This window comes from Etheostoma cragini, chromosome 1 (genome assembly GCF_013103735.1).
Source record: "Etheostoma cragini isolate CJK2018 chromosome 1, CSU_Ecrag_1.0, whole genome shotgun sequence".
Taxonomy (NCBI): domain Eukaryota; kingdom Metazoa; phylum Chordata; class Actinopteri; order Perciformes; family Percidae; genus Etheostoma; species Etheostoma cragini.
In genome coordinates, this window is record NC_048407.1 from 18,996,039 (window position 1) to 19,020,939 (window position 24,901).

At 40.0% G+C, this 24,901-nt stretch overlaps 1 protein-coding gene across 11 annotated transcripts in view; it reads right to left on the reverse strand.

Annotated features, from left to right (window-relative positions):
- The window catches only part of mical2a (microtubule associated monooxygenase, calponin and LIM domain containing 2a), a 40,820-nt gene extending 17,279 nt beyond the window's left edge, over positions 1-23,541 (reverse strand). For all 11 annotated transcript variants that reach the window (XR_004656559.1, XR_004656558.1, XR_004656557.1 and 8 more), the window contains exons 1-9: positions 23,456-23,541; positions 11,479-11,847; positions 6,656-6,863; positions 5,756-5,872; positions 4,521-4,622; positions 2,229-2,384; positions 1,956-2,056; positions 1,074-1,331; positions 784-899 (exon numbers count right to left, since the gene is read on the reverse strand). Coding sequence is in view for 8 of the 11 variants with exons in the window: in XM_034871166.1 (XP_034727057.1) it covers positions 784-899; positions 1,074-1,331; positions 1,956-2,056; positions 2,229-2,384; positions 4,521-4,622; positions 5,756-5,872; positions 6,656-6,863; positions 11,479-11,739 (1,319 nt within the window). In the remaining 3 variants the exon portion in view is untranslated. The remainder of the gene's footprint in view (positions 1-783; positions 900-1,073; positions 1,332-1,955; positions 2,057-2,228; positions 2,385-4,520; positions 4,623-5,755; positions 5,873-6,655; positions 6,864-11,478; positions 11,848-23,455) is intronic.
- Between the last annotated feature and the right edge of the window lie 1,360 nt (positions 23,542-24,901).

Here is a 24,901-nt window from a genome sequence, read left to right on the forward strand (position 1 = left end):
AGAAAAATATTTTGAGAGAAACGCTTTTTTTGAGAGACTTTCTTTTCACACTGATAGCAAAAAATATGTATTTGAGAGTTGGAAAAAAGTATTTAGAGAGAGATTTATTTTGCTATTGGTATGAAAACCTTTTCCGTCAAAAACGTATTTTTTCTTTCATTAAAAGCATTTTTTGCTATCAGTGTGATCCCTTTTTCTCTCAATTTTTTTTCTTCTCTCAGATCATTTATTTTCTCTCATTTAATAAAGAAACAAATCTGGCTCAGTACAAGACAGATGTTGTTATTTATATCACTTAAAGGTGCTCTAAGAGATGTCATGCATATTTTAGGCAACAAATTCTTTTTGTCACATACAGCAAACATCTCTCACTATCAGCTAGCTACCTGTCCCCTGAACACACTGTAAAAAAAAAAGGCTCCACAAACGCCAACAAAAACAAACTATGCCAACCTGCACCACAAAACATAACAGATAGTGCTCCAGCCAATAACCAACAAGAAGGATTTGGGGGTGGGGGCTGGGGGGGTTAGTGCGCGGAAGGGAGGGGGTCGACACGGGATGAAATAAAATGTATTATTATAAAATGTATGTAAATAAAATGTATTATTATTATTATTATTATTATTATTATTATTATTATGATGAGGAGGAGGGAGTGGCGAGCTAGCCTCCGTTTTGTTTGACATTACTTTGAACGCCATCAAGGGAAATCACCCAACATACAGAGCTTAGAGCACCTTGTGTTTGTGTGTGTGTGTGTTTGTGTGTGTGTGTGTGTACCTCTCTGCCAGCACTTCCACAGCCGTCCTACCCTGAGCCCAGCTCTTTACCATCCAGGCCGTGTCAAAGGCAGCCAGGAAGCCTCTGGCGCAACCTGTTCCCATGGGCCAGAAGGGCTGCACAGGAACACACAACAAAACATGAATGTATGAATATAAATGTGTGTCAGTGAACATGAAAGATGAGCTTTTACATCTTGTGTCACAGCTTCTCTTCCTTAACACCCAACTAACTTCATACACTCACATGAACTGAGTTCAATTGACTTGATATGTCTTGCTCTTCCTTACCTCTAACAGACTGTCGCCAACCAGTGCTACCAGCAGCTGGTGTCCAAATCTCTCCCTGACCAGAGCAGCGTTCTCGGAGGCGTACATGCTCGTGAAGTCAAACATTGCTACATCTGGCTGCCCGCAGTGGTTCATGGCGAAATCCAAAGTGGGAAGTTGGTAGTTGGTGCCAAAGTCAGCAGCCTCTCGGGCGTAGCACAGAAGAGCATCCTGGTTGACATTCTCACTGCTCAGCAGCATCTGGGTGTCTATGTAATCCTGGTGAACAGGAGCAAGTCAGGAGAAGTTCACACAGAGTAAGAGGGAACGTAACTAAAAGACCAAGATTGTTTTCTTTATGATCTTTTCTTTAAGAGTTAAGGTTTTTCTTTAGTAATATTGCCCATAAAGTGTAATAAAAGCCCTAATGTAAACCAAAATGCATAAAATAACAAAATTAATAACTACAGATTGTGGATACAATATACTGAAATGTATACAACTAGCCTGGTTCTAGACCTTTGAAGTGCAGAGATTCAGATAAAATAATTAAATTAAACAAAATGGAAATTCAGTCTGATTATCAGGCTAGTATGTAGTCTTAATTAATACAATTATTGGCTACTATGCTAATTAATCTCCAAGGCCAAAATGTTAATAATTTACAGTACTACTTAATTCAACACCTCTCTAACACAGAAAAATAAAGAATGAATAAATGAAAGTATTTGGGGATGTTGCATTTGATTGAATTATGTTGTACAATAGTTTATGATATTGATTTATTGTCATCATGATCAAATATAAATATAAGCTAAAAATGAGCGGTTAAAAGCACATTTTCAAAAAGTGAAGAACAGTGAAAGAGGACACAAGTGATCCCTGAAGACATGTTCTGCTTACATTAATGACAACTCCCTTGTCCAGCAGGCTCTGTTTTTTGGCAGTCATGACAAAGTAGTGTGTGTTGTCTTTGTAGTACACAATGTTCTCCAGATCGATACCTGCAAAACAAATAATATGGTTTGAGACTGGCTAAAACATTTTTGAAAAGCACTAAATGGACATCAAATTGTTGTAGACAATCCAACCAGTAACTCAAACCCATCAATGTCTAATGCATCTTCATGCCAGCTAACACCACAGAGAGGCAGTTTGACTGAGCTTCTTTCCCACCTGTCTCCTCTTTGAGGTCAAGAAAGAACTTTTGGTTGAAGATGAAGGCAACGCCGCTGATCTCTTCTACTTTTGCCTCTGCAGTGGTGTTCCTGTTGATAAAGTTGGCTGTGATGGCGATCGCCAGCTTCCCCCTGAACTCCTTCCGCTTGAAACCTGATAGAAAAAAAATAGAAATAAAAGAATGAAACAGAGAAACAGGGGGCAGGGGGGGTTCCCAAGCAAACCTGTCCTATCGACTTGTCTGTTACAGCAGGTTTACAGGTAGGTTTACATGGTTTCATTTTCAAAAAACATTGCTGCAGATTCTATTTTCAACCTGTGTGTTTAGGTCTCTGTTTTAGCTACAGAGTGAGACATTGCACTTGTTTTAGCAACAGAGTGAGAGATCTTACTTCTTTACTATCTTTGTTGGGAGTTGCACATGCGCTGTACCAAGATAAGATCACATCAGCTAGATAACTCTTTCTCCAACTTTGGTCAAGTACAAGTCAGGATTAGCTGGGAGACGTCTTCTAAACAAGGACACACTGGTGGAATACCTGCACAACAGGAACATGGAAGTAGTTGTTTTGTAGATTATGGTGAACTAGTGTGTGTTGTAGCAGTGTTTTGTCATTGAGAACGAGCTAGCATGCTAGCCCTAGCCTGCTACGGTTAGCCGTGCAGAGTTTGAACAGCTCACCCGGAGACTGAAGGCAGAGGACATTCAGAAACCCGTTTCTCACTCAAAAGTTTTTTTTCCCAAGTTTGTATGCGTGTGGAAGCACCAGAGACACAGAATTACAGCCTAAATGCCAGAAAAAGTGTTTTTTTTTCCTAATATGGGCACTTTAAAACCAAAGGAAATCTAGCCTTTGACCATAATTACAAGTCAGTTATATTAGGATAAGAGGCAGCTTACCAAGGTGAGCCTTTATATAGCTGAGGGAACAAACGCCATTGATTGTAAGTTAAGTAATTATTACGAAGTTAGATGCCTTTTTCTTAGTAACCTTTAGAACTGCAAGGATTTTTATTTAATTTATATCTTTAAGGAATTATGATTCAATGGATGCTACTATATTCAATACTGAACCATAAAAATTGTTCTTTTGAAAACTGTCTATTTCAGATATTTTGAAAGACAAAACAGGGACATAAGAAACAAAATGCAAGGGTTTTCTTTCAATGTTTACTTTTTATGTCCCAAACAAAACAAAACCAAAACCAAAGGAGCAGACATCAAACAGAATAACACTAAGATTCAACATTTTACTGGTATATTTTTTAAATTACCTTTTCAAACCAGCAAGAATTCTAAAAATTCAAGCTGTAAGTGCAGTAAATAAAATAAAATGGGTATGTTGCTTACTACAAAGTGATGTAGGAGGCAGGAAAAGTACTTTCTGGGTGCAGAAAACAAGACATCTCCTCCATACGGTCAGTGTTGAAGCCACGGAGGATCTTTTAACCTCTGTGTCTCTTTCAACAGTGTTACCGTAGCTAGGCCATTAAAGCAGCTCAAAAAGCGGGCTAACTGCAGGGGAAAATCATTTCCCCCCGGCATCATCATGATTGAAGAATGAGCTAAACATCTTTCCAGCCGAAAAAATGCCCTTTTTAGGAATAAGCATCTGATTTGAATTGGTAGTTAGATGACAGCATTTTGTAATAGAGAGAGAGAGAGGAGAGAGAGGAGAGAGAGAGAGAGAGAGAGAGAGAGAGAGAGAGAGAGAGAGAGAGAGAGAGAGCTCTGTTCTATTTTTGCAGTGTTTCAGGGTTTCATGTATGACCTTTTCCTACTGTCGTAAAGTTAAAGGAAACTCACCTTTTGTAAACTTATATAACTGAAATAATGCAGTAGAAGTTATTTAAGATGAGAGTTCAGAAACACTCTTCAGTAAACAAATGGTGTGCTGGGTTTTAATTAAGTCACGTTAACTCGGACGTCTTGTTCCATGTGATGCTGTAAAGATTTTCACAATAATGTAAACACGTAACACCTAACACAGACAAATACAAATACATTCCCATATATAGCTGAGAAATTGAATGAAATGTTTGCATTGTCTGAGCTTAACCGACATTTAACAGAATCAGAAAGTATTAAATAACCTCCAAGATGTTTCAAGAAACGTGTACATTTGAGAGTGACTTGGTTTCTAACCCTGTGCTTTGATGGTTGCTGATGGGAAAATATACGTTTGGGACACAGATTGTTACTTGCATGATCAGACACAGGTAACATTCATAGTACTTTTTGAAGTACACCTACATACTATTTGCTCCTCTTGTTTGCCTTCTTCTCACCTTCCAGAGTATTCCTGCGTCCGTCAGCTCCCACCACAACATCAAACTCAAAGTTTGCCACCGGGTGATCAGCAGGTCGGATTGAAGCCCTCCATCCAAGTTCTGAGAGACGGAAACAAAGACAGAGAAATAGTAAAACAGATCATATAGATCCTAGGAATATTCCCTTTGGACTGTACTCCACAGAACAATCAGCACACAGAATGTAGAATGTGAAATGATAAAGTATTTTTGCTCAAGCAAACTTTCTCAGTCAAAGCATCTCTACTTCCTGGACCATTCTGCCACCTGCTTTACTTTTCTAACATTTCTAAATGTGTTAATCTGTTGCTGTTTTGTTGCTATGATGCCAGTAAAGTCCAGAAAGATGTGGCTTTGTTTCAGAAAACATTGTTTCAGATTCAATATTAGTCAATTGAAGTATGCAGTGTGGGTGTTGCAGGAGTGTGAGACCAGCACGGTAACAGCTTAGCAGTTTGTTGTGTAATATCACCATGTGGAAAATGCATTCCATGATGTCAAGAGCAGAGCTAAGTTCGTCACATCAAAACAGGAGGGATAAGTGTGTGTCTAAATTTAGGCAAGACACTCGTTGTTATCAGTGTATAGATATTACAGCTAAGGAGACAACACCTGACAACAGCCTGATAGTCATTTTCTTCTTGAGAGTCTATATTCCAATGTATTATATATCATCACATGGGAGTAAAATATACAACCACTACATTTAGAAAAGGGAACTATGTTTATTCACTGGCATTAATGTGATAGGTGGGTGCTGTAAATATAGGCATACATTTGAGCACCAACAGGGAAGTCAAGCAATATACTTCTCCTCTAACCTCATCTAAATATGATGAAAAACTAAATCTGTGCCAATGTTTGCCTCCTGTTTATTGGTGGCTGTCAAGGAAATTAAATACTGCAGCGATGAGAAGTCCCTTGCTGCCTCACCAGCCTTGAAGCTGAGTGCCAAACTCCAGAGTGGGGGAGCAAACACAGATCCTCCAGTAAACTACGCAGTTTACTAGGCATCTGTCTAACAAACCGACGCAGACTTATGTCTATATCTAGCTTTACACATTATTAAACTTGTCAACCTCATGTCCCAGTTGTATTGTTTCCAGCTGCTTAAATCTCCCCATCTTCCCAAAGCATGCCGATCATAAAACAAGCGTCAGGGGGTTGAGTATAAAAGCACTACTGATCTAATGTTTGGACGTGTGGATGGATACCTTCATTTTCCTGATCCTCTGGAGGCTCCAACAGCTTGACAAACTCCACATTGATGTGAAACTCAACTGCAACAATCAGGGCGACCTTCAATAGGACCAGCTGCAGCTTCTGAATGCCTAATAGACACAGACACACACATTAGTGTTTGCATACAGATGTAAAACACTGCCAGTTATATTGTTGCTATTTACAAGGAAACTAATGTTTAACAAAGAAAAATGTACAAACAAGTCACAATAAAAAGCCAACTAATATATAATAACAATATATTACATAAAATATATGTAATATATAGGGTTAGATCTAAAATAAGTTAAACCTGAGAAGTGATCTTAGAAAAGTACCATACTATTTAACGCTACTACTGAATCTACTGTGGACTCTACAATTTTCGGGTCAGACTAAATACTGTACGTTAAAGGAAAAGATTCATGTTTACAGAGACTAATAATATGTGATCACAGGTAAGCCTGAACGAATAATCGTTATAAAATCTTGACCTCGGTTCACCCGGTTCGGAGTTTTTTTTTTTAAATGACTTTGATTCTGATTTAATTTTACAAGCCGACTGCATCACAAACGCCAATACTTTATTCTGTGAGTTGGCAGACTGACAGAGTGTATAAATTAGGTTTTAAAGCGCTCCCAAGCGCTGCAATGCTCTCCCTCCCCTTCATTGAAGCCTCTGTGTTAACAGGCGTGTGGTGATGCGCTATGTGCTATAGTTCCCTGACAAAATCTGTGTTTGGTACTGCCAATTTGCTTTGTCATGTGTGCAATAAACATTACACTTCGAGCGGAAAAAAGTTTTGGCGGAGAATCGTGAAAAATTGTGATTCATATTTTTCCCAGAATCATGCAGGCATAATCACGGGTCAGTGAAAAGCAAAAGCACTCACTGATGTGGTCTATGGCCCCGGCGCAGAATTTGCCATAAAACTTTTTGGCCCCGAGGCCCCGTAGGTCATGAATGGTGTAGGGCCAAAGGTGCAGCACGTTGTTCCTGGAGAAGGAGTCTCTCTTCTCGATCACCACCACTTTGGCACCCATCAAAGCGAGCTCAATGGCTGTTCGCAAGCCACAGGGGCCTCCTCCGATGATGAGGCACTAAATATGAGAGAATGACAAATTGACCTTATTAACTACACAAAGCACAGAGGAATGAGTTACAGCATGAAGACCTCTATAATCGCAGATGGCTAAGAATTGTCCTGCTAAAGGGGCTGAAATGAAAAATGGTTTATGTCCTGCTTGTTTATGAACATACCAGGGAGCATTATGCCATGTCATGACAGGAAGCAGCACTTCACTGCACCACTGGAGCATTTAGAGGCTGAGTGTCTCACTCAAGGACACTTCAGCAGGATAGACAATGACTTTGAGGCTTATTCCGGTCTTGAGAAGACTTTTTCACATGCCACCTTGTGTGTGTAAGGATTATAACTAAAACATGAAGAGAGTTTACAAGTGCCTGAGTGTGCATAAAGGGCATTTATCAGGAAATTGCCATTGCCATAACGATTAATACAACCTTGCTTCATGCATGGGCCTCACCCAAAAATGCATGAAGTCAGTTCGTTGAGGTTACAGCATCTGTCTGAGAATGTGTGGCTCAAACATGACGTCACCCTCTTGAAAGATAGATGAAAGAACTGACGCATGTGTGCTGGCAAACTCGTTCTTCTTTCCTTCTAAACCCGTTAAGAGGCATTATAGAGAATTGTGTAGAGAGATGTGTACGTCTTTATACTTGATGAGATTTGTACAGAACCAAACCACTTTTGAATGTTGCCCCTGCTGAGCTTAACAAGGTGGACAGTCCTGTGTCGATAGCCTCACCAAATTAGCGCTGAAAATATGTTTTCTTTCACCTTCCCAGGAAAGCCTTTAATCCAACAGCACAAAGAGCTTCCAATCTGCCAAACCTCTAAATCACCCCAGCATGCAGACAGGGGTTTGCAACGTATTTGAACAGGAGGACTCACTTCCTGCCATCCGGTGTCTACCAAAAAGACAACACATAGTGAGGATAGTGCGATTAGGTGCTACCTGTCCATATGGGTTCTGCAAGACAATCAGCCTGGTTGCTGTTTACAGAACACCCAATGCCAGCTTTTTCCCAAATCATACCTTAAATGGCTCTCTGTTCCTGCACCAAAAACACGATGATTGAGGCTTTAGTCATTCCATATTCTACTTCTGGGAGTGTGTGGTTAAACTTTGGGGGGGGCTTCACAGGGGATGTGGGTGATGATGAACACAGTGTGTCATCATGTGTTGCCTGAGGATATAAGGAGGTATTCTCAGGTGTGAAGCGCACACACACACACACACACACACACACACACACACACACACACACACACACACACACACACACACACACACACACACACACACACACACACACACACACACACACACACACACACACACACACACACACCCGGACATGCCTGCCTGCTGGCTATGTAGTTTTATTTTTCTCTCAACAAAGGGTGAGTAAGTGTATTTACTAAACCAGAGACAGAGATGGAAGGAGGCTGAAAATGTAATCCATGTGCGCGGTAATAACGCTGTGTATTCATATGTACGTTCACAATGTGCACATTTATTTGCACATTTGTGCACATTTTTAACTCCTAACTGTTTTCATCAATCACCCGTTAGCAGTGACAGGCTGTTTGTTTTAGCCCGTTTCCATTTGCTGATATATTACTCCAGATATGAGGCTTTTCCTGACGGCTTGCTTGTTACACATCTGTTGAGTCAGGACACACACGCTTCCTTTCAGCTTCCCACTCCTGACCCCTCTCTCATCCCAGCTCCACCTCGCCCTGGTAACATTTGTGCCCCGCCTTAGTAATGAACGTTGTTAATAAGTCAAAGTACCACGGTTTACTTTTTCACAGCAGCAGAAAGTGTCAATTAATAACAGGGAGCACTTTTTATCACAGCTCATTTGTTTAAATTTTAGGAAACTAAAAGTGCAACTAACCCCTATTTTTTGTTATCATTTAATCTGGCAATTAATTGAGCCCAAGATGATGTCTTTATATTGCTTGTTTTTGTTGACCAACAGTAAAAAACTAAGATATATATTTTTTTCAATCATATTCAAGTCAAGCAAATATTCACACTTGAGGGGCATACATATTAAAAATGATAGATCAATTAATTATCGTTTCACTGACTAATTATTTCAGCTCTCCAGGGGACATAAACAATATTATCTCAAACATAAAAAATTGCGTGACTGCAAGAGCTGTTTGACAAAACATCTGTGTACATGGTTTACAACATACTGAATCTGGGGCTTAACATGATTGAGATGAAAGTCACTCAATTTAAATGAGACTACATATCCTGAATGCACTCTTTCTGGTGAGTCAAGATGGGTTACAGTTTTAGGGTTAAAAGTGCACTGTCTGTCACAGAGCTCTGATGAAGTGTGCTGACAATGATTCACAACATCACATCATAAATTATAAAAAAAAAAAAAATAGAACAATTTGCAATTTCTTTGTGTACAGTGAAACTTTATGGAGGAAGAATCACACTGTTGTTACATGTTGGTGTCACAGCAGCCAGCTGCGTCAGGCCATAAAACATGAATGGCATCACATCCTTTAAAGACTGCTCCTACAGCTGGAACATGAGCATGAGGCGGCGAGTGATATATCTGTCACTCGCTGTTAAAAAGCCGAGTTGTCATAAAACCACCAGTTGTCACCTTGTGATTCTCCCAGGGACAGGAGAAATTTCCGATTGAGCAAAAGCAAAACTCCCGCCCTGTGAGTGATTAAAACAGGCTTTATACTGCACTGGTGCTGCACATGTGTAGAAATGAATAAGCAACTTATTAAACTTTAGGCTTTTAGAAGAAAAAGGCAATGTCATAAATTAACAATATGTTAGTGTTTCAATAATGCATACAATCCACTGTGTGTCCATGTGGTTTACTGCTCTGGTCCCACTAAAGTAGTAGTACAGTGCCACTTTTTATTTTACAACACAACCCTGTGGATTGTCAAAATGACTAAATCTGACCTAAAACATTTGGCTCAGAAGTTAAGAGAAGAAGGAGAGTCACACTTTTTGTAAACTGTTTACCTTCTTTCTTCTGACCTATTTTGGTGTTGGCTTAAATCAGACTCAACCTGTAAAACTGACACGTTTCAGCAGTTAAAAAACACTTTAATAACAATCTGGGCCTGGCTCCAACCTTTTAGGAACAGCATATAAAGAGCAGAGCACACCCTCAGAACAACTGGGGCCAAATAATCAAAGATGCTGATTGATGCTGTCTGTTTCTCGGCACAATAAAAACACTCTTTCAAGCTGGAGGCAGCTGATGCCTGAAAGGTAATCACACTCCTACAGGTTTTCCTCCTTTCCCTCATCACCTTTACTGCCAAGTTCCCCCCCCCCCCCCCCCCCCCCCCCCCCCCCCCCCCACACACAACCCTGACATGATATCTTTGTCCCCATTACAGCAATTTCTTGATAATTCAACTCAGTAGCTCTTCAATAGCTCTTTTCTTACATGTGTCATTTGCTCTCTGAATGTGATTGGCTGCAGGGTTAGACGAAGCAGCGAACAGCTGGCAAGGAGTTTTTCTTTTTGTCTTTCTGAAATTCTGTGTCATGTTTCATTTGAACATATGCTGCTTGCCGCGTTTTATGTACAGTGTGTATGTTTCCTAACTTTGATGTACAGCATTGTTTGTATGGCTAAACATAGACATGATGGTCAGTGAAACATTTGTCTATGACATAATGCAACATGAGGTTTGTATTTCACTCTGTAGAGCTTTGTCTTGTAGCACCTGTCTGAGAGGGACAGATCAAAAGCAAAGTAAATGTACATCTCTTTGATTTCCTGTCCTGTGTTTTGGGAGCTGTTGCAGTGAAAGAATGAGTGTTACTGTAGTTGCTGACCTATTTCTGGGCATGTAGATGGTAAAAGTGCAATAACACTCTGTTCGTGCCTGAGGTGAGGTCACTAAGACATGAAACATCAACTTTAATGATGTATAAACAAAACATATGATGTTCTTAGACCTTTTTAATATACACATACCCATAATTTTAGGCTTTGGCTGTGTCGGCACGCAACACATTGTTTTGTTTTCAGCAAATTAACTTGGACAAACATGCTTGAGATTGATAACCCATCACGTGAGCGTTTTGTCCGTTCATTATTGTTGTGTTACTGCAGTTCACACAACATCTCACCAATCTTCTATGTATAGTAGCATAATAGTCAAGATTTGAGAGTTGGATGCATTTACAAGCTGAAGTTTATTTGTCAAGCACATAAGGACATTGAAAAGGATGATGTGTGTTGTTGTTTCTTCTATTAATGAGGGCTGCTGTTAGTTAGGGATAGTGGAGGATCCTTGAATGCAGCACTAAGGAGAATGCACCAAGGAGACCTTTTAAATTAGCTGGGTGACCACAAAAAAATAACCTAACTTTGGCAAAACATTGAGATAACACCATGCTGAAATTACTTTCTTGCTAAACCGAAAAGAAAACGATGCCTGCCTGGAAAGTAGGGCATTATAAAAGAAGAAGAAAAAAAAGTATGGTATACCTTTGCTATTTTTTATTTGCATATACCTTGCTCTCTATCCTTTGTAAATTCATCGTCTTAATCTCTAGCCTCCGACTGGAAATATTTTTGTGGTGCAGCTGTACAAAGATGTTTAAAACTTACCTTGGTGCCCACACAGGCTTGGCCTTTCTTGTACTCCTTATGTGACATCCTTTTGTCTAGCTTACTCCATAGTGCTTTGGCCTTCCAAGACGTGGCCTTAGCTTTCAGTCTGCTGTAGAAGGTGTCATTCTCTGCAGGGTTGAGGTCCAGCCTCCTACAGAGGATGTTGAAGGCCTGAAGGGCTCCCTTACAGGTTGAGGCCTGGACGAAGTTCTCAAACAGCTTTCCCACATTATTCCTCTCCTCCTCTGTCTCTCCCATCTTCCCCGCTGCAGTAGATGGTTTGGTGTGCCGAGGCTCCTGCTTACTTCAGCAGTCTCTGCCAGATGTGGCTACACCCTCAGCTTGGCCCGCACCGTCATGCCCAGTCTGCAGAGGCAAGACACATAAGAGTCTGATGTCATCTCATGGCGGAGAGAAAATCTCTCAGATTGCTTTAGCCAGCTGATGTTTTTCCATATTCTGTCATTAGCCCGATAAAAAGGACGTTTCATCATTATTTCATCTAAATGGTTTATAGATTAGAATGGTAAAGTCATTTAAGTTAAGTTGACAACACAGCTGTAATTTATCTTCTCCATGACGTAAGCTTACATTATCGAATTATGGAAAGGCCGCTCAATACCAGTCCTTGTTAAGAAGTCGATGTCTAAGTAACCATGCAGTTAGCTGACACCCACATTGACGAGATAACATTTCAAGTAGAGACAAGGATATAAATATTGGGGAGAAAAATCAAGCAAGCAAGTAAAATTGCTCGTTGTCAGACAGCTGTGGAGCATATTCACGACGTGTGCTTTATAGACGCATAACCCTGTGAGGCTATAAAAAGGAGTTGGTTGTGGTTTTTGATGTTGCTCATTGCTTCAACAGAGAACAAAACTTTTCCATCAGCTTTACACAAACAAAACCAGTGAAGTTTCAACATGGGGTACCCACCACGGACAAATAATCAAAACTGTATTTATTGGTATAATATGTCCAGACTTTGCTAAAATTGCAGAATTAATTGGTTGGATTTAGGCTAAATATTTTTGTAGTTTGCTTAAATTGTAGGTCATATATACAGTATTTTGTATCATTATCTCCTCCATATATTAGTAGAAACTTTAATGTAATGGCTCCGGAGAATCAACAATTCTATATAAATAACATGTCTACTGTATATATTGTCTTTAAAACGGGTAAAACGTGGTTTTCCTATTACTGCAACCTGCAAGGCATGCAAACCTTTCATTCCTGTTGCGCAGCACTAACAATGGATGAGTTGACCGGAAAAGTATTTGTGGTATTTTTCATTCCAGCTGAAAACCCAACAACGTTTTCAGCAGCAAAAAAAGAAGACTTTGAAACTAATTGTAAAGCAAGCCTACACTAACACACATTGATTGGCTTTGATTGGGAATGCATGCTTAATGGTCCACCTTCTACATTCATTATGCTTACATATGGGCCTGCGTGTGAAAGACACTTACTAAAACACACACTTGTGTCAGAATAGAGCTGTACTGACAGAATGAAATGCACTGTAGTTTTCTCTTGCCTCCAATCAACCATCAAGCATTTTGAAAACCATGCCAGAACTCAACATCAAAGCAACATGTGGAAATTTTCTGCATTAAGCATGTGTGAGCTTATTTGGGTGGAGACCACAGCTTCTGTGAGTTTTGGGGAGAAGTCTGCCTTTGATATTTTAATGTCCCATGGAGTGGGACGGGCAGGGTAGGCGGAGAGGTCAGGCTAACAGCCCCCCCCCCCCCCCACAGTAATCCACTATTCCTGTCACACCCAGCCCCAGGGCCTCAGGTGGTAGTGTCACCATGCCATGGAACTGTTCACAGTGAGCTCTAGTCTGGGACAACACACCAACACAATGCAAAAGTTAGTCGTTATACTCGACCATCCCCCATTCAGTCTTGGGCCACAACACGTTTGTTTGTGATTTGAATGTGGTGAGATTTTGAATGTTGCTCCTACAGCAACAGTTTGTACCCAAGCTACAATTAGCATACTCATTTGCACAATATCCTGTTTAGCTCTGTGTTTGCATCCTGTTTTCAGAGAAATATTCAGGCAGAAAAAGGAACACCAACCAGGCCGTAGATATACTGTACACCCAGGTGACCCTCAGTTTGCTTAATACAACTTTGTAGCTTCAAAAAGCCCATCCTGTGGGGCAATACTGAGGAACCCGAGGCATTTATTAGCAAACATTCAGCTTCAAACTCGGAGAGCTGACATTCCTTTGCTACGTGCATAGAAAGCCTTGAACTGCTCCATCAGCAGCAGTCCTAAACACTGCTAGTCCTCTCACTGGCCTCACTAGCCAGAACGTCACAGGACCACATCCATAGTTTTCTGGTTGAATTTACTCTCTGATTGTCAATGAGTGACAAGCGATGACTGAGACAGGCATGATAAATGATGCAGGTGCTTTAAACTTTCATGCATTGCAGCGAACTGTGAAGGGAAAATTGCTGTGTATTGTAGCATGTGGATTATTTGGGGCCTACATAATATCTTCTAAAAAGCCTTTGTGGAGCCATATCTTTTGACAGAGGAGTTCAAAATAAGTTTGTGTGAGGTAGTGATATGTTCATTTCTGCCAGAAAGAGGATTAAATGTATTAAACATTAAATTTACCCTTACATTTTCATAACTGCTGTTTGTGGCTTTCCTTTCACAAGAACAGCTACTATTACGTTTATGTTGACATCATTTTATTCTAAACTTTGGCCAGCATTCAATAATCTCTTGAGCCTTTGGTGAAAAGTTCAAACAAAGACACGTTGACTGCACTTATGCTTTCACATTTCAGTCCAAGCAAGGTGGTGAAAAAGGCAAAACTATTGGAACCATCTGTTGTACGAGTCTGTGAGGACTAATGAAAAGGTACCACTTACTCTGACTTCATAGCCAAGTCAATGCTCAACACTCAAACTGCATTGTCTCGGGCAGAGGCCAATGACTTCACCATCTTAGTCTGATAGAATGGAAAGTCACTTGTGGGCAGACAGAACAAACCCACAGAAAGGCTGTAAAAATACAACTAATGTCAGATGAAGTGGAAAGAACACACACACAAACACACACACACACAATAATACTTAAGAGGATCAGAGAGTTTAAATCTCCTGTCTGTTTAGAAAATTATCTGATCGAGTGAAACTGCCTGCGGTTAGTTGAGAAAGTGAAGGGCCGTGATTAATTTCTTTGTAAGCAGTGAGGAACTTATACAGTGATGTATATAGTTATGTTTTTATTTAACTTAAGCACTTCTATCTCCTGATACTTGTTACTTGATACTAATGTTTAATTTTACCAGTGTTCATGTAATTCCTATACTATGACACATTTCCCACATTGCCCAAGAGATCCAGTGTATAGAAATAAAAGCACTGCTGTGTGTCTGAGAGACGTTGAAAGCTACCGGTTTCCAGTATGATAGAGGGGGAATGTTAGGAATGTGAAAAATGTATCTGTTACACATGCACAGCAATATCAAAAACATGCACATATTTACACACTTTCATACACTCACATATCCTCCAAAACACATACACATTTTTTTTCCGGATATTAAACAGTTTAAATTTTTTATAAACCAATGAAACTCATTATTATTGGATCTAAAACATGGATGGCCAAACAAGGAACAACCAAGTAAATTTCACGTCTCATTAAAAGCTGGCATTATTCTACATTTTGCATATCGTCAACAAATCCCAAATTCTAATATATACTAATTAAATAAATTATAATAGTAAATACTATTTATGTTAAACATTTGTTGGAGACTATATTTCACAGCAGATTAATTCACATAGTGTCCTTGTCAATTTGTACACCAAGTGTAGAGATTGACTAAAACAAACTTCAGAGTCAGTGTTGTTTTTTTTTTAACAAAATGAAGGTCCATGGCACAGAGGAATAAAATATTTCAGGCATTAGTTACTCAGGTTTTACTTGTTAGTAAGATCAATTCACGGTTATTTTTTGTCTTTCATTGAATTTGCTGACAATCTTATCCCCAAATTATAATTTACTATGTACAGTATGTGACCACCCCAAAAGTGACCATGAGTTTTCCACAGCTCCTTACAATACCCAGTCCTATTCACAACATAGTATGACTCTGACAATGACAAAACTGTAAAGACAGTGAACCAAGTGTTCAACTAGTGACACAATGTCTTCAGCTGTTTTTGCAGAGCACATAGCTTCAGGCTATCAGAATACAAAAGGAAGCTGACAACACAAGGAAAACATTGGAAGTGCTGGGAAATGCACATACTGTAGTGTAGCCTGCCAGCAAAAGTAATTACAGACTGGACTGAAGAAAACCAGGAAGGAACCCTCTGTAGGCTTGATAAGCGGGCAGTGTGCCTCAGAAAACACATGCACTCATGTGGACTGCCCTTCAACAGGCCCCAGAGCGCCACAGTATTATCTCAGCTCTCTGAAATCTGGCTGCGTGTTCGGGCACCAGTGCCAAAACAAAAGAAGATCTGTCACGAGCAAGGTGGAATACCTGGCAGAATACTGTAAATGTCAGTCAACTTAAGAGAAAAACACCTTCATCAACAGGAGCAGGCTTGTGAAGTTTCAGGGCTGCTGTCTGCAGTCCCGTCTGGCCCACACGGTGTGTTTGCCACATGGCTCCTTTAGAGAATGATTTATCTGGACACACTGAACACAGACTAATGCCTTCCCAGCTACTGACACAAACAATTCACTTGAACAATTATTTTGACCCTAACTATCCATTCTCATCTCTTACAAATAATGAGTCTACTGAATCTGTTATAATTTACAGAGTGCGTCCAATGTTTGGAAATGAAGAGATATGGCAACAAAAAAAAAAGACTCACTAGTGAACATGGATCCTCCTAAGCGTCAAAAAATGTAGTAAATATAAACCACAAGGCAGAGATAAGCTGCAAACGGACGGGCACTATGGGTCAAAGATCAGTGGGCGTCTTTCATTCATCCATATCACAGGGGAGCACGGTGTATGTTTAGATGCCGGTATTACTGGAATAACTGGCAGGAGTAGCAGATTCTGAAAGCCAACAAAAGTCAGGCTCAGAATAGACAAGCATCATGTTGCAGAAAGAAACAGCACATGACATGAAAAGATCAACAGGCCCATGGACCTTATAAACAAGACACTCTTTGAACTAGATTACGTAGAAATGTTCAAAGTTCAAATCAATAAAAGTAAAGTGTTCAGGGTTTACCAGTGTTAAACTGTAGCAGAGCCTGGTAGTGTTTTGGTAGTGAAACTGGATCCTGGTGATACACTAAAAAAATGAAAATGTAGTAGTGTGGATGTAGCCTAAGAAAAAAGATACGATGCCTTATTTTACATTTTAAAGAGCTCTGAGTGCTACGACGAGTGCGTGAGAATCCCTCAGACGCCTACCATCCAAACTCTTCCTGGGGAGTGTGTTTGGTTTCCTGTACATGTCAAAGCTCGGAAGAGAGCTGCCTTTGTGTTTTTAAAGCATGACTAAGATATCACACACCCTGAAGACGGCTGTCTGTGCTGCTACGAGTGTACTCCCTGTGTCTTTTACATTTTTGATTATAAAAACCGGTAAAATCAAGGCTTTTAAATCTTTTTTTTTTTACTTTTTTCTATACTAAATTGAAATCTCAACCCCAAAGAGTACCGTCAATCATCTGGCTGAACTTCCTGAGCACCCTGGACCATTTTGTCTCGACTATGATACGTATGAAACTCTTTTCAGTGTGCTCCTGTCACTGACCAGATGGAACAGGTTAATGATATCCTGGCGGGACTTTACCACAGCAAATTCTCCTTGGGTCTCTTTTGATGGCATAAAGAGCTTCATCTTCAGGTGTGTTACAGTGGCTTGCATACGTTTACACACCCATGCTAAAGTTGATTAAAAAAAGAGGAATAAAAAAAAAAAGGCCTTAATTAAAAAAATGTAAGAAAATCCAACCTTTTGAGGACACCAATTTTCGTTGTGAATTAATAGTGTATTGTAAATAAATAAAAATTCTTCCCTAAAATACAGTGGGCATAAGCATACACACGCCTAGGTTAAATTTCCATAGAGTCAGACACATTTTTATTTTTTAAAGGCCAGTTATTTCATGGATCCAAGATACTATGCGTCCTGATAAAGTTCCCTTGGCCTTCGGAATTAAAATAGTCCCACATCATCACATACCCTTCACCATACATAGAGATAGGCATGGTGTTATTTCAGTTAGCTTAATAGCTGGTTTGATTTGTACTGAGAGATGATCTTATGGAAAGTTCCCCATGTCTATATCTATATATCTAGGTAGACCTTTTTTTTCCATTTTTCCAGCCCCTCTGCTGTCAGAAGACAGGGTCGGCGTGGTGGTGAGCACGGTGCGCGGAGGACACGCGCTCTCCCTCCCAGCTTACGGTTGCTTGTCTTATGAAGAAAACATGTGTAAAACAACATAAACACTGAATAAACTCTGCTACAGTGTGTTTATTTAAATATAGGTACACCTACATGTAGACCCAAGAGACTGTAATATAAGCCTGTATATTACTATTAGGAGTATGGCATACATTGGCTGTCAAAGATGTATAAATTAAATAAACTTCAGCTGGAGTCTGATTTAATACGGCAACACGGCTGACCGCATCAGTGATCCCTTTCTATTCTGCATTCTTCCTACAGCCTCCAATCTCCACCTCTGAAAAGTGACGCTTCTTAGCTGGATTACGTCTCACCATGTCGTAAATAGTAGTGGCGAGGCCTCAAAACCGAGAATATATTGGGCTGTGATATTTAAATTACGATCGTTTCCAGACGCTGCATTTATCAACGTACGACCATTCTTACACTCTGGTGTGATATAAACATTTCATGAATCCCACGGGAGCCTGTTGTGAGAGGATTTCTGTGCTCATATCTGTGATGGATCCTACGTTAGGTTACATTTTCAGACTAGCAGGCAACAAGGAACAACATGCCCCACCTATCTCTGAAAGTTCCTATCTCTTTTGTGTGGCTGATGCCTGGACACACGTGTTCGTTTTTTTATGCTGTGGAACAATGAAGGAAACATATTGCAGAGAGGAAGGAGAAAGTTTACAACACCTCCCTGGCAATAATGAGCACAAGCTTCCACTCACAGTTACTTCATGGGCTGCGTGAACCACGGGGTTATATGAGGTCAGTTTAAGTCTATGCTTTAAATGTGTAAGTGCACGCAATATTCAAAATATTTTCACGCCTTTACCTTGACGTCAGACAGCCCTTTCCGATGTTATTTATGCTCTCTTCAAAGCCACCAGAGTCCTTTGAGAAAAACTGTCTTTTTTACACCACTGGGAGTTGCCTGTCTAGTGCTGCCTTGATCAGTTAGTAAGTTTATGTTGTTGTGCGACTTTGTTGTTTTAATGGGTTAGTTCAAATTCACCAAAGTCACACAGTAGCAAACAAACTACCAATCTTACATCAATCTCACTGGACCCACAGTCAAGATATGTAAAAGACAAGATAGTTAACATCATTTTTTTTATTTTCCATAAGCATCATCATAATTTAGGCCTCATTTGGCTGTGTGGTTGGAGGGACCAGGGCAGCTTTCTGTAATGCTTGTTTTTATCTCCACACACTGCTGTTAAGTTAAACTCCAGTAAAGCTGGTAATTACAAACTAAAAATGAAAGGCAGGAACAAGAATTTGCAGTTGTGAGCTACTGCAGCAGTGTTGAAGCGTACCATGCTAAGAGCTTTTTTTAGACATTTTGCCAACAGTCAAAGGACAGTTTGAAAAATGTGGAAGTTTGTATGTAATGTCAACAGAAGTAGTTTGCTACACCGGTTTCTCACTGTGTGACAGTGAAGTCCATTACATTGGTTACATTTGTTCATACAGCGCTAACACAGCCTTGTGATCTCGAGATGTTTTTGTGTTCACTCGGTTCTAAGGCAACTATTTGTTGAAAGGAGGAGAACATGATTCAGAGCTAAACCTGTAATCATTGAGCATGTTTTGAGCATGAGCCTTGCAGCTATTTGGTAAAAAGCACAAGACTGCTTGATAAAGTATTCGCCAAAAGACTACATCACTTACAGTGTCTTTTCATAGTTATATCATAGAACATAAATGACTTAAAATAAAAAGGCTTACTAAAAGGGAAATTCTAGCAATATGAGAATAATGTGGTTGCTGTTGAATCAAAAAGAGGTGGTTAATCACAAGGAGCATAAATCACATGGACCATCAGTATCTGGGCCAGATATTAAATGTATGAACACTGTTTATGTGTTAGCACGTTGGCTGGTAGAGTCACTCTGAAATAAAGTTTGAATCCCACAGTTGTAAAGTACACAGGAAATGATTGCTTACACAGCAGTGGGAAGAACCACCACTGCTTGTACGGTATGACTCTTCTGACCCTTCTTAAAAAAGTTGCTTAACAAACATTCATCATCATGCAAGACACGAGTCATAGACTGGGTGCTCATGCAGTGTTGAAATGTGGAAGAGAGATACGCTTTTTTCCCCTCATTGAGTCCAAATTTCAGTTGTTTCCTGCTTCATCACGAATTTGGTGTTTCAAATCTTCAGCTACACACTAAACACACTACCCAACATTAGCAGTAGCAGTATCTGTCACTCACTGAGCTTCATTCAGTAAACGGACAGTGCAGCCCGTCAACACCACTCCTTTAATCACTAAGCAGTTTGTATCATTACAACCCCAAATACGGGCTGAGGCTATTTACAGTCTGGAAGCTGTTTAACAGGTGAAGTCAGTCTTAAGCAAACCGGCGGAAAAGAATTAAAACACCGGGCCAAGTTCAATAACTTGTTCTGACAGGACAGCTTTTAGTTAATGGTGGGATTACTAGAAAATATCCAAGCAGGGGTGAGTGATTATTGAAACCTGGATGTCCCGGTTTCTAATCTTTTTGCTTTGTCGGAATGTATAGAGTGTTTTAAACGGGTTTGGCCTAGAGGCATGTTTGTATAACAGCACACAGTTGCTCAAAAGTGATTTATAGCATAGACATCAGCATAAAAAAAAATGCAGGTTGCGCAAATGGAGATAACATTTCTGTTATCAGGAAGCAGCCAGAGACCAACCAAGATGTTTGACTCCCCTTAGACAGCATTTAATCAGTGTGATCAATAAAACACAAGATTTAACACGTGTTAATGAAACTCCAAACCCACAAGTGCTTACAGCCAAATAGCAGCACGACAAAACAGCATTATCCAGTCCCTCCAGGATTTCGTGATGTTGCAATCGCGCCAATTCACGCAAATTCTACCAATCACTGTGACTTTGGTGCAACGTGCAATTTTGATCAATCACTGTAACTTTTACACAAATTTGACCAATAACCAAAGTCTCCCGTGACTTTATCCAATCCCGGTGCAGTCCCACGTGCCAGACGTTGCATCAGCATGTGACTGAGAGAGGAGTGAGAAGGGTTAACGTCACACATACGTCGCCAAATTCATTTCCTTGTTTCTGATATGAAGACGAGACGTGTGTGACTTGAACATCTCAAATTTACCAACAAAACATACAACAAAAGGCTGTACAAAACATTTCAAACCGTCCCGCCAACGTCAAAGTTCGCTGTAACCTTTTTTTCACTCTTAAATCGCTGAAAGCGGCTGCTGTTTCAATCCCGTCGGTTCTGCAGTGGGTGGGGCTGCTGAGTTCCCCCCCCCCCCCGTGACTGACGCATGTGCACACACACACACACACACACACACACAAACACACATTGACCTAAATTGAGGACAGCTATGCTCGTTATGCAACGCCAGTCCCACGCCAGATTAGGAAATTAACAACGTAAAGATCAACTAGCAACTGACACATATGTTCAAATTTGATTTATTCAATAAATTATTATTTTATTCTTAAATCCAACAGCTATTTTCATATTATACTAAGATTTGAAGCATTCTGAGCCTTTTTGGTAATGTTACTAGGAAAACTCAACCTAGATTAGTTTTATTCTCCTCAACAACAAAAATTGCTAAAAACTTTTACTGTCATACAAAAGACAAAACATACAAAAGACATCCCAACTTTTATCGCAATCTTTTTACAAAAGCTCCCGCAACATCAGGCATTTTGGGCCACAACAATCTCAAAAAAAGGCTGTGAAATCCTGGAGGGAGTGATTATCTCACCATCAACCAATTGATACTAGTGCAGTGGCCCGTGTAAGTTCATACATTGAACCTGGGCTGCTTTGATAAGAGCCTCTTTATACATTCCCTGTGCCATAACTCAATGGCAATATCAGACCATTTTTAGGGGGGACTCAAGCAGGTTCAAAGGGCTTGAAACAGGTTTAATATCCTGTGTCGCTGACGTCAATGCTATGCACCTCTAACGCAGTCAAGGAAAGAGTTTACAGAAACACAGTGTTGGCCAATCGGAGATGGTTGTACCAGACTCGAGCCTTTGGCTGAGTCTCTATCTAATCTGTCAGAGGGAGTGCAGGAGTGCTGTTGTGAAGTTTAGGCTGAATCCCATTTTTCTGTCTCAGCCCTACTGTTTCAGTTATCACCGTTTTGAATGTCATTGATGTTCAGAAAATCATTTTATTAACAAAAATCTCTCTTTATTGCCCAATAAATTAAACATAACAGGCAAAAAAAATTACATAAACTTGCTGAATGTTACAACATTTTGTCAAACTGGCCGTTATTACTGTGACTTATAAAGTGTTAGGGTTAGTTCCATTGTACTTTCGAAAAACGTTAGCCGACGTTGTTCAACTTGTTGAACAACGTTGTTCAGATCATTGGCTAATGAAATGCCTGATTTAGCAGTTTTTTTTTAACACTTTTGCAAAGCAATGTATCCGTGTCACATTTTCATTAGGGGCTGAGCCCCCCTAAAAGTCTGGTCTTAGAATCGCCCCTGCTATAACTTTTAAACGTAACCATAGGCGGAAATATGATGTAACATTAGCTAGCTTGTTGAACAGCTTGTTAACACGGCGATTGTATGTATGTGAACTGATATTAGGGTTAATATTTAAGATCTACAGTTGTGTTTTGTTCAATATGTTGTTAAGTGGCTAATCAGTGGGTTTGCTGGAGTTAAATATATATCCTCTGTCCCAGACAAAACCTAATATTTACATGATGGACGCAAGATCATTTTTGAATTATAATATAATGGCGTGGTGAACTTGTGAACCTAACTTGTAGACATCTGACATTAAAGATTTGTGTTGTTGTTGCCCAGATATATTGACAGAGAAAAGAAAAACAGACATAAGATCATTTTTCAGTAGACCAAAATGCCAAGTAAGTACAGTAGTCCTACATCTTTATAAGAATGGGTGCTTATGGTAATGCTAACGTCACTATGTCAAAGGCAAAAGAGACAGAACGAACTGCGGAACAGGGAGACCAGCGACAGTCAGGTGTAGAGTCTCAGGTAAGTGCGTTGAGCTTGGTTCATATTTTTGGAGGTATGGCTGTCAGGGTGAGCAGGAGCTTTACCTGTGGCTCACTAATTTACATTAACAAGTGTACAAAAGCATTGTATTTCTTTTATATGGGGACACTTTTTCAAATTAGTCATTATGTTAAAATGTATTTTTATGGCTAGATTGTAAACAACTTAAACAAATTAAATGGTTTTAAAGAATATTTTGGTACATTTAGTCAGCTTTTTCACTGAATCATCAGAAAACACTTGAGGAACATAGAATGGAACAGTCTCCATGCTACAGTGTTAAGGCGTTCCTCCTCTATGGTTGTGGCTGTTATATTTGTGTCCCCTTCAAGAATTTCTCTTCAGAAATTTGATTTTTAATGTCAAACCTTGTCAAATTGCGGAATAGGCTACAGGTTAACGATGTATTTTCAAAAAAACGAAAACAGCATTTCTGTCATAGCCTTACACAATCCACTTAATCAGGTTCAGACACAATACTAACTACAAGGAGTAAAACCAAAGAACTTACTTCATATTTCAACCCAGTCCAAACTCTTCTTCCTTCCAGTGTCTTCTTCGGTCAAACGCGGTCCTGGACTGTTGGGGGGGGGGGGGGGGGGGGGGGGGGGGGGGGGAGAAAGTTTGTCGGTCCTCAGTCAGTTTGACAGGCAGCAGTTTCTCTGAAGCTGATTCCAGTGCTTGAGGGCGGGGCTGCAAAATCGACACATCCCTGAGCAGTAGCTAGGTAGCTACTGTTGCTGCTGTTACATCCAGAGGTTCCAGACTTTTTCATGCTAAACAAAAGTTCACTCTAACGAACACCTTCTGTTAACAGCCAGCAAGTTCGCCCCCACAGGAATAAATCACTACACAGCAGATTTATGGGTGGAGTGGGCTGAAAAATGCACGTTAATTCAAATTAGATAAAAACGTAAGCTTAAACGGAAATTTCAAGATTATATGTAGCCTAGCTCAAAAATACAGCAAGTATAGTGACTCTTAATTCTGATAGGCCTACACTCGGTCACTACACAGACTTTTCAGGTAACCTATAGCCTATAGTTTCTCATTTTGCAGAGAAGCACGTAGCACTAGGCCTACCGACCACCTGGACGCCATAGGTCCCTTGAACACAGTCAGTCAGCACATCTAGCTACATTTCACAACTTGTCATCAGAAACTGTAGTCTAGACTGCACATGGACAAAACTACAGTCTATGGGGAAAAAAACACTATACACTGAAAACGTGTGCACACAAACTTGAGTCCGTGGCCCAATATTTTATGCAAATGCCGCCATCTTGTGGTCCTTCTATAGCCAGAACAACTGGCACAGGAAGTCTGGTTCATAGTTCACCTAATTAACCGTAGGCCTATTTGTTTGAAGGCTACCTAAAGTGGCCAAGCCCATTGTCGTTAATAATTTGTCCCAGTTTTTAGATCATTTTTTAAGGTTCCATATGTTCATTTCCAGGTTCATTTTGTTGGCTATCTTGGGTTTCTACTAGAAAATATTTCTATGATTTAATGTTCAAAAACAAATTCTTTTTTTTCATAGCCTACTGTCTGCCTGAACAGTTAGACTGTATGGCCTAAACACGTATTTGCTCTAAGTCTGAAACGCTCTGTTTAGCGTCTGTCTCTTGAGCCTATACCTGCCAAGACATAGCCTAGAGCCCACTAAAAAAGAACGTTTAGGGAACGTTAGTTTAGGGTTCTCTAAAGGTTGAATTCGAGCAAAACCAAAAACTAACGTTTAGGGGAACGTTCCCTCCCTCCCTTCCGCGGTTATTTCGGTGAAAGTAGCCTACCTCAAAGGTAACGCAGAATTAGCCTAGTGTAAAGAATGCAATACAGAGAGTTAATATAATATATAAAGTAATGTATAAAGTAGTCTACATTTTGGAAGTAGCCTAACTTGCCCAACACTGCCCCTCAGTGACGGAGATCTACAGTAGCCTATATCAGCTGTGAT